This window comes from Lactuca virosa, chromosome 6 (assembly GCF_052849685.1).
Source record: "Lactuca virosa cultivar CGN04683 chromosome 6, Lactuca_virosa_CGN04683_v6, whole genome shotgun sequence".
NCBI classification, from domain to species: Eukaryota; Viridiplantae; Streptophyta; class Magnoliopsida; order Asterales; family Asteraceae; genus Lactuca; species Lactuca virosa.
Window position 1 is genome coordinate 215129765 of NC_136431.1, and position 11154 is coordinate 215140918.

The 11154-nt window shown below is 38.0% G+C and overlaps 1 protein-coding gene and 1 non-coding gene across 2 annotated transcripts; one reads left to right on the forward strand and one right to left on the reverse strand.

Annotated features, from left to right (window-relative positions):
* Positions 1-1650: 1650 nt before the first annotated feature.
* LOC145123032 (small nucleolar RNA R71) lies at positions 1651-1757 on the reverse strand. The gene has a single exon (XR_013714911.1). It is a non-coding gene; the product is annotated as a small nucleolar RNA R71 (small nucleolar RNA).
* Positions 1758-2952: 1195 nt separating this feature from the next.
* Positions 2953-3432, forward strand: LOC145122288 (uncharacterized). The gene has a single exon (XM_079057912.1). The coding sequence runs from the start codon at positions 2953-2955 to the stop codon at positions 3430-3432; it is 480 nt and encodes a 159-aa protein (XP_078914038.1).
* The last annotated feature ends 7722 nt before the right edge of the window (positions 3433-11154 follow it).

Below are 11154 nucleotides of genomic sequence, written 5' to 3' on the forward strand. Positions count from 1 at the left end.
TTTCAAAACTATACTTTTGAACTTAGAAAATATATTATTTTTATATGGAGTCAAAACCTGTGGACTCACCAACTTTATGTTGACGTATTTTAAAATGCATGTGTTTTCAGGAAGTTGATAACTATGATACGAGAAATGACGTTACACCGCCCGGTGTTTCCGCTGACGGCCGAGGTATGACAAGATTGTATGCCTAGTATTAGTGAACGTGAATCTAGGGTTAACTAGAAAATAAGTAAGTTAATGTGTGAGCATGTATGATGACCAACCACATATGAGTTAATTTAATCAACCAATTTAGTTAACTAATATTACAAGTCTTACTTGATTCGAACTGAACACTAGGAAACATGTTAGTTTAATCACTTGATCACTGTTTGAATTAACTTGTTTGCTAAAGGATTAGTAACACTGAACATGAGCCTAATCATATTAAAAATCGATAACTAATGATATATTAATTCATTGCACTTGCCACGAAATCAACCATAGGAATAGGTGAATCGAATCTAAACGGGAGTCTCTTTTATCTTATTGAATCTATTTGTCTTTTGCTTTCTTTTAGTTGTTAATTGTCCTTTGTTTAACTATTTAGTAATTGCTTAATTTTATGGTCTTCCAAAACTAGAGAAAACCCCTTTTAAATATTGTTTTATTTAGATAATATTAGTATTAATTTTAGTTGTTTACCGTTCCCTGTGTTCGATACCCTACTTACCTGAACTAAACTGCTAATTGATAGGTACAATGCCTTTCGTGTGTTTGTCTTTGTGTTTAAATTAGTAGGATTAAAACTAGTGCATTTTACACACATCAAGTTTTTGGCGCCGTTGCCGATGAACGGTTCTAAATAGTTAATCTTATTTGCTAGTGTTATCGATCCTTTGTGTGAGATTTATCTCACTTAAAGTTACAAGTTTTTCTGTTTTAATTGTCGTTTTAATTTTTTTTTTGTTTTTGCGTTTAACTCGTCAAGTGCATATCTGAAATCGACGAGTTGGTCGCGTTTCCAGTTTCGTTTTTTTATTTTGTTTTGTTCGTTTTACGCGTGAATTTTTGTTTTGTTTCAGGAAGTTTATGACCCGAGGCTCCAGTTCTCCTATTGTATCACCTGTGGAAGATCCAGAATTAATTCTCCACAAAAAGAAGAACAAAGCAACCGGGGAAGCAAGCGTTAAAGACAAAATTCAAGACGATAAGTTGTTTGATTACGAGCCCGAAACACTCGAGTTTGAAGAAGAAAGTGAACATGAACCAAAAGAAGAGATGGCCGACATCGGATACATACCCATGGGGACGTACAAGAAGCGCATACGAGACGGTATCGGTCCAGGACTTGTGCAACCCGCAATTCTCGCAACAACAAACTTTGAACTGAAAGGTCGCATTCTCGCCCAACTGAAGGATATCCCATTCTACGGGAAGGATCACAAAGACGCGTACAAACATATCGATGAGGTCAACGACATAGCCGACTACTTCAACATTCCAAATGTGCCTCGCGAGACTACTCTACTTAGAATGTTACCAGTTACGTTCAAGGGAGCAGCAAAAGATTGGCTAAAATCACTCCCTCCAGGATCCATCACGACATGGCCAAAGATGCGCGAAGAATTCATAGATCAGTTTTGCCCACCATCTAAATTAGCGAAATTGAAGAAAGCGATTGCCAACTTTGAACAAATGGGAGGGGAATCACTCTACGAGGCATGGGAGAGATACAAGGGTTTGATAAGAAACTGCCCTCAAAATGACCTAAACGTGCAACAAGAGGTCTCCATCCTTTATGATTGAGTAAATGTCACAACCAGACAGCTCCTTGACTCCCAAGGACCACTCACAAAGAAGGCACCCTCGGTGATAAAAGAATTGATTGAAGAATTCTCTAAGCATTCTAGAGAATATCATTACCCAAGGAACGAATCAACTAGGGGAGTGGTGAATTCGGTTTCTGATGACATGGCTGCAATGATGGCTAAGTTAGAGAGCATGGATCGTAGGATGACAAAGATGGACCAATCTATCCATGCCATCTGAGTGGGTTGTGACAATTGTAGCGGGCCTCACCTTACCAAAGATTGTGACTTGGACGAGAACGGAAACCGAAAAGCTCAAGTGTGTTATTCAAGTGGGGATAGGTATGATGAAGATTGGCAGAAACCGAAAAAGGAATGGCTACCATATGAAGAATACAAGAAGGTGAAGGAGGAAAAGTTTAGGCAAAAGGCGAGAGGTTTCTATAAAAAAGAAGAACTGGTGCAAGAAAAGAAGACGGATTTTGAAGCAATGCTTGCACGTTTTGCATCCGCGTCCGAAAATAGGAATGGTGAGTCCGATGTTGCAATAAGAGATCAACAACTTATGATGAAAGAGCACCAAGTTATGATGAAAGATCAACATGTTATACTACAGAATCATCAAGCTTCGATCCTTAATATTGAAAATCAACTCAGGCAACTTGCCAAGCAATTCAACGAAAGAACACCGCGCAGACTTCCTAGCGACACTGAGAAAAACCCAAGAGGAGCACACATAAATATTGTGACGACTAGGAGCGGTAAAATAGTCACTCCTCTGACCCCGATCCCGGATGAAGATCCAAAAATGGTGCAGCAAGTAGAGAAAGAAAACCCGAAATCGCAAACAGACGACTCAACTTGGCGAGTTGAGAAGAAAAACTCGACGAGTTTTCAGTCTGATGAGAAAAATAACCCTCCGATTAAGCCGTACTAACCCCCATGGCCATTCCCGAGCCGATCTAGTCAAGATAAACATAATGAAGACTATCAAAAGTTCCTAGAGCACATCAAATCCCTTCAAATTAACATTCCTTTCATAGAGGTGGTTGCACAAATGCCCAAGTATGCCAAATTCTTGAAAGACCTCCTCACAAAGAGGAAGAATATGGAGTAGGCATCTAAGGTGGTCCTTAATAAGAATTGTTCAGTTGCAATGTTAAATAAATTGCCAAAGAAGACGGGTGACCCGGGTAGTTTGACTTTGCCATGCCAATTCGGAAATTTAGCTACAAATTATGCATTGGACAATTCGGGGGCTAGTGTAAACCTTATACCATACTCATTCTTTAAGAAGTTAAACCTTCCGGAGCTGAGACCGATTCGAATGAAAATTCATCTAGAAAACAAGACTATAACGTTTCCAAGGGGAATATGCAATGATCTATTGGTAAAAGTTGATAAGTTCGTGTTTCCTGCGGATTTCATCATGTTAGATATGGAACAAGACCACCAAGTGCCCATTATCCTTGGAAGACCTTTCCTCAACACCGTGTATGACATAGTGAACGTAAGAGAGTCAAAACTTACTCTTCAGGTAGGAGACGATTCAGTTACATTTGGAGTTGATCGAGCCATGAAGCACTCTAGGTTTAGTGACGACATGACCTTTTCGGTGGACATTTGGAAGAACTAATGGAAAAATAATTTGCGGAATGGAAAGAAGACAAGGCGAGTAAATCCACCATATTCTCAGAAGATGACTTTGATGCTGAAAGAGACCTAAAGGAGGTAGAGAGGCTACTTGAAGAAAGCGAATACGAAGAATTAACAAAACATTCTGAAAACTCAACTCAACGAGTTTATGAGACCAACTCGACGAGTTGGGACGAAAATACACGACCTGACAGGAAATCTGGCTTCAAATCGATGAGTTCCATTAATACGCTCAACGTGTTCAGTGTTCAGAGTACGGAATTAGAGCTCAAAACTTTGCCGGAACATTTGGAGTATGCTTTTCTGGAAGAGGGAGATTAAAAACCTATGATTATAGCTTCTGACCTCGCACCATCTGAAAAGGAAGACCTCATTAAGGTTTTGAAGAAAAGAAAGAATGCCATCGTGTGGAAAATTACAAACATAAAATGAATTTTCCCTTCTTACTGCTCACACAAGATTAACCTTGAAGAAGGCGCGAAGCCGGTAGTGCAACATCAAAGGTGGTTGAACCCGAACATACAAGAGGTAGTCAAGAAAGAAGTCGTCAAGCTCTTAGATGTCGGGATCATATACTCAATTAATGATAGTACATAGGTTAGTCCAGTTCAAGTAGTGCCAAAGAAAGGAGGGATGACAGTCATGACGAATGAGAAGAAAGAGATCATACCTACACGAACGGTAACCGGTTGGCGGGTGTGCATCGATTATCGCAAGCTAAACAATGCCACTTGCAAAGACCACTTCCCTCTTCCTTTTATTGATCAAATGCTTGAGAGATTATCTGGACATTACTATTATTGTTTCTTAGATGGATTTTCAGGTTATTTCCATATTCCAATTGACCCTAATGACCAAGAGAAGACGACTTTCACTTGTCCAAGTGGAACATTTGCATATCGACGCATGCCATTTGGTTTATGCAATGCACCAACGACTTTTCAGCGATGCATGACGGTGATATTCCATGACATGGTGGAGAAGTTCATGGAAGTATTTATGGACGACTTTTCCGTATTTGGATCTTCTTTTAATGATTGTCTTACTAACCTTGATTTGATGCTTGCTAGGTGTGAAAAGACCAATTTAGTCTTAAATTGGGAAAAATGTCATTTCACAGTGAAAGAAGGCATTGTTTTACGCCATAAAGTTTCCAAATCGGGGATTGAGGTGGATCGATCAAAGATTGACACTATTGCTAAATTACCCCCACCAACCAATGTAAAGGGCGTTAGGAGTTTTTTAGGTCACGCGAGTTTTTACCGCCGTTTTATTAAAGATTTTTCTAAAATCACTAGACCTTTAACTCAACTGCTTTTAAAAGATGCACCTTTTAACTTTCTAAAGAATGCTTAGAAGCTTTTGATATTTTGAAAGAAAAATTGACTAATGCCTCGATCATTATCGCCCAAAATTGGACCTTGCCCTTTGAGATAATGTGCGATGCAAGTGACTATGCCTTAGGAGCTATGCTTGGTCAAAGTTTGATAAGCACTTTCAACCCATCTATTATGCCAGCAAAACCTTAAACTCGGCCCAAGAAAATAACACCACTACTGAAAAAGAATTATTGGCCATGGTTGATGCCTTTAACAAGTTTCGTCCCTACCTTATTTTGTCTAAAACAATTGTTTTTACTGACCATTCTGCTATCAAGTATTTGTTTGCCAAGCAGGATGTGAAGCCTACATTGATCCTGTAGTGACAAAGAACATGGTTTGGCATGCGGAATTAAAGATTGCACAATGAACATGGTGATTTGGGTGTTCAAGAGATGTATTGAATATGTATTGTGTTACAAAAAGGGACATAGATCTACATCTACATAAATAACACACACTCACTCACTCAACTTTTACACCTCTCAAGCACACCTCTACAAGTGGTATGAACCCACTATTTATAGAGGTGTTTACATGTCTCTCTCTCACTCTCTATCTCTCATGTGTCACAAGACTAATATTCCACATGCAAGTGGGTTTTACAAAAGTCAAACATTACAAAGTCATTCAAGGAAAACTTTGTACCCCAACATTCTCCCCCTCAAAGTTAGGAATGAATGACCCACTTCAAATCTTCCAAAATCGAGCAACTACGCGATCCGAGCCTCAAAGGTGACACATGTCGAAACGAACTTCAATCTTCAATTCTTCCACGATTATTCAATTTGGGCTCTAGGATGTGAAACCATACAAACCGAGCAGCAACGAATGATTAACTTCAAATAATCACCCAAAATTTGCGCATAAAAACACACCCCAAAAATCTTCAATAAAACCAAACCCATTTCGAAAATAAATCATTTTCGAACTTCCAATTGCATCATTTCGTAAGCTTCAAAACTTCAAGATCACTTCGGTCTTCAAATTCGCGTAATATGAAAAATTCAAGTTCGAATTTCCATATAAAACTTCTCCCCCTTTTTATAATCGAAAATTGATTATAAAACTCCCAAGGAAAAAGAACGTGCTCTATTCGGAATTTTTCATGTCAAAACTCCCCCTTAACATGTGGCATAAACATTGTGCTTTAATCAGGAAAATCGAAAAAATATCGAATTTTTAGCTTCGTTCACGGATCGCCTTTGACAAAATTTTTCAAAAATGGGTAGAAATTGTCAATTTCAAAATTCTGCAGTGACCCGGTGCGCCCAAAACAGCAAAATATGCAAAACTCTCCCCTTTTTCCAAAGCTGGGTAGAAAGCGTCAATTTGCACAAACTGTAGGGGCTTAAAATGCATTTTCTTCAATTTTCAGCAAAAACAGTCATTTTTCGAATTTGGGTATGAACCGCCAAACATTTGAAGCCCCAGGGACTATTTTCGAAAATTCTGCCATTATGCACCAAACATACGAAGAGTTGTCCCAAAAATTCGAAATTTCAGAAAATTTTCGAATTTGGGTGAAAAGTGTCAAATATTCGAAACTTCAATGAATTGTTGAGGTTGCCAAATATTCGAAAGTTTAGGGGTGATTTTCGAAAATTTTCATTTTTGATCAAAACATTCGAAATTTCAATCAATTCATACGAAGCGTTGCTTTTTCTCTTTTCACACGAAATTATCAGGCGACAAACATGCGAATCTTCAAGGACCATTTTCGAAAATATGTCTTTCTTTTTCCTCAATTCACACGAAATCATAATCCAAACACACAGAAATTTTCTTGCATCGTTCGCTTCGTGCAAAACTGCATCCAAACACACGAAAATTTTGCAACCAAACATACGAAGATTTTCCTTCTCTCTCCTCTTCGTATGAAAATCATATTCCCAAACACACGAATTCGAAGCATTCGAAGCCCTCTTAATGAACAGTAACCTCTGAATACCTCTGAATCGAATTTTCCCAGTTCGTACATTCAACCCAGTTCATACAGTTCTTCCCAAAATAAAAAAAGAATTTTCATTCTTCATTCATCACAGGGACCCCAAAATCGAATCTATTTCTTAGTCCAAATCACAGATTGCGTTTTCATGTAACCCAATTCGTTATCACAATCCAATCACAAGGACCATACACGAACCCTTAGTACATCAACAATCGAAATCATCATCTGTTCGTTCGTCGATTCCAAATCAGTAAGTCACATCAACTCTTCAAAATCGACATAACCAAACAAGATCATAGCCTTCGTCTGTAAACTCAAGTACAACCCTTCGAAAGCAAACCCAAATCAATTTCACATCTTTCGTTCTTTATCCCCAAAATATCCCAGTCGATTCCAAGAACATAAAACACTCATTCTTACAGTTCTTCCAAAATCATCGACTCCCAAATCTTCGAATCTTAACCCAAATCGATCTAAAACCATCGACAATCACTCGTAAACAAATTCTTCACCGATCGACCTCCCAAAACAATTTTTCAGATCAAACAGACCGATTCAACATCATCATTCATCGTGTTCTTGAAACATTCAATAACATCAGTACCTTTTCAAACCATTCCATTTATCCGAAAATCCTCCAAGTATTATGAAGAACACTTGAATCAAACAATTCACGAAGAATAGTTGAATCAGAATGAATATCGGTGAAATCCAACAAAACTCAAACTCAGTCGTTTACATGATTAGAACAATCAAGTAATATCAAACCAGTTTAGAAGAATAATCATGACTGAATCGATTTGATAAAACAAAAAAAACACGACTTTGATCTTGAACCAAAATCGAGATGAGTTCTTGAATCGATTTGATTTGTGGATAACGTAAAGTGAAATTCAAGTTGTAGATGTGATCGATTAACAATCTCAACTCCTCAGACAAAACCAATAGACGAAATAATGAAATCAGATACATCTATCGATTTGCTAGAACGAGAAAATAGATGTCGGATTTTGTGAAAGAATCGACAACAGTACTTGATTCATATATTTGGGCTAAGATGAAATAGCCATATGTGCGAATTGGGCTTGTCCAATTCATTCTATGAATAGTAAGATGATATTGTTTGGATTTCGAAGTCGGATGAACAAATCAATATGTTGGTTTGGGCTCAAAATTTAATCAAAACAAATTTAATGTTTGTTTTGGGCTTGATCTTAAAAAAAATTATTGGATCAACAATGAGAATTGAAACAAATTAGATCCAATGAATCAAAACGATCAAAAATCAAGAACGTAATGCACAAATTTAATGAAATTAAGAGAGATCATAGAGAGAGACTCACCAAAATTACTTCCATTGCGACAAAAATTCCCAAACCGAGAATCGTTCTTCAAAAATCACCTTGATCTTGAAGACCCGCTCTGATACCAATTATAGTGACAAAGAACATGGTTTGGCATGCGGAATTAAAGATTGCACAATGAACATGGTGATTTGGGTGTTCAAGAGATGTATTGAATATGTATTGTGTTACAAAAAGGGACATAGATCTACATCTACATAAATAACACACACTCACACACTCAACCTTTACACCTCTCAAGCACACCTCTACAAGTGGTATGAACCCACTATTTATAGAGGTGTTTACATGTCTCTCTCTCACTCTCTATCTCTCATGTGTCACAAGACTAATATTCCACATGCAAGTGGGTTTTACAAAAGTCAAACATTACAAAGTCATTCAAGGAAAACTTTGTACCCCAACAGATCCGATTGGTGCTTTTACTTCAAGAACTTGACATCGAGATCAAGGACAATAAAGGGATGGAGAACATAGCAGCCGACCATTTATCCAGATTGGAAAATCCAGAGAGGGACGAGATTGTCTACAAGGCTATTAGGGATGGCTTTGCCGAAGGAGTACTTGATGATGATAGTAGGGGAAGAACCTTGGTATGCTGACATTGCAAACTTCTTGGCAAGCAACTTTCTTCCAAAAGGGCTCACTCACCAGCAGAAGAAAAAGCTCTTTTCAGAAATTAAATATTATTTCTGGGATGAACCCTATCTTTTTAGAAGCTGTGCAGATGGAATCATTAGAAGATTCGTATTCGGAAAGGAGATTCGTGACATTCTAAAGCATTGCCACAATAGGAAGGCAAGAGGACATCATAGGGTTCAATACACGGCCAAGAAGGTGTTTGATGAAGGGTGTTATTAGCCAACAATCTTCAAAGATGCTGCCACTTACGTGCAAGAGTGCGACTCATATCAAAGGTCGGGGAATATTTATGCCAGGAATGAAATGCCACAAAGAAACATCCAAGTATGTGAAGTGTTTGATGTGTGGGGTGTAGATTTCATGGGACCATTTCCAACATCTAGAGGGCATAAATACATCCTTGTGGAGGTAGACTATGTGTCGAAATGGGCAAAAGCGCGAGCGTTACCCACCAATGATGCACATGTAGTTTTGAAATTTTTAAAAAGACTCTTTTCTAGATTTGGAGTGCCAAATGGACTAATAAGCAATAGGGGAACCCATTTTGCTAATGATCAACTAGCAACGATGTTACAAAAATATGGCGTACGCCATAGGTTTTCAACACCATACCACCCACAAACAAATGGGCAAACCGAGATCACAAATAGAGCACTTAAGAGAATCTTGGAAAGATCGGTGGGTAGTAAGAGGAAAGATTGGGCGGATAAACTAGATGACGCGCTTTGGGCATTTCGGACTGCATTCAAGACACCCATTGGAAGCACACACTATAGATTAGTTTATGGGAAGCAATGTCATCTACTGGTGGAACTCGATCATAAAGCTTATTGGGCCTTAAAAAAAATGCAATTTCAAGCCAAGTGAGTTGCGTGGTAATCGGCTCTTGCAAATGAATGCCTTAGAGGAATTGAGAAACGAGTAATACACTATCTCATTGATCTATAAGGATAAGACGAAAAGATGGCATGATGCAAGGCTAAAAGGGAATATGGAATTTGAAGATGGCCAAAAAGTTCTCTTATACAATTCAAGGGTAAAGCTTTTCCCGGGAAAATTACACACTCGATTGTCCGAGCCTTTCAAGATTAAGCATGTATATCCTTATGGGGTGATTGATCTATCGAACAAGGATGGGTTAAGTTTCAAAGTCAATGGGCATAGGGTTAAACATTATGAAGAAGGAATACCGAGCGAAGAGAAGACTGAAGAAGGCATGGATTTGGAGAAAGCCGCTACAACTTAGAGCGGGAAGGAGTCCAGCTCAAGACTCCTCAAAAAGAAGCGCTTACGGGAGGCAACCCGTTGTTTGAGTTTGCTTTCTTTTCCTTTTCTTTTCTTTTCAGTTTTTCTTTTCTTTTAATTCCTTTAGTTTTGTGTGTTTTGTTAAGGATTTTCACTCTAAGTATTTACATATTTTAAAATGTTGCTTGAGGGCAAGCAAGGTTTGAGTGTGGGATGTGGTGAAATTTTTGTGAAAAACTTAAATTTTTTTTAACGAGAGCCATAAACTCGGCGATTTCCAATTGTTCACTTGACGAGTTCATTTGATTTTTCGCGACTTTTGTTCAGAACCCGTCTCTAATCGACGAGTTTGGGTCCCCCAACTCGACGAGTTGACATTTATTACCGAAAATAAAAAAGGTTTTTATACTCAGTAAAAGAGGGTTTTAACCCTAAAAGGCAAAATTCGGCAGTTTTCACCATCACACTCCAAGAACTCGCTGTTTTCTCTCTTAAGTGCAACAAATTTTCAACTCCTTGCGGTTTCCACTCGAAATTCTCAACAAAGGTTATATTTTTCACACATAATTCGGTTAAAGTAGAGATTTTTATGTGTTTTATGTTTCATCTAATTGAAAGAACCCCCATTTTGAACTTAGAATAAACTATAGGGTTTCAATTTTAAGCAAATTAGGTTGTTTTAACTGATTTTTCTTGTGATTTAATACATGATATGGTACCCTAAACAAACCCCTGGAGCAAATTTGAGATCATATGGTCGAATCGATTCAAATCAGAAAAAAAATTTCGAATTGTTTATCTGACTCGACGAGTTGTTCTTACAACTCGACGAGTTGATTTTCCAGAATGCACAGTTTGACTTAAATTTTATCTTTTGACCTCTTTTGTTGTTTGTTTGGTCTCCTATGTTGTTTGTTTTGCAGAAAAATGAGGAGAGGCAGCAGAGGGCAACAAATTCCAAGAGACCAAGGGGATTTCCCTTGGTTTAATTTTCCTCAAGTAGTATCCAAAAGAACTTTACTTGAATGGCAAAACAAGCTAGAAACATTGAAAACGAAAGAGTTTTACATAGCCAATGAAGTGGATTGGACATGGTTGGAACAAGTTGGGTTAGCGGACGC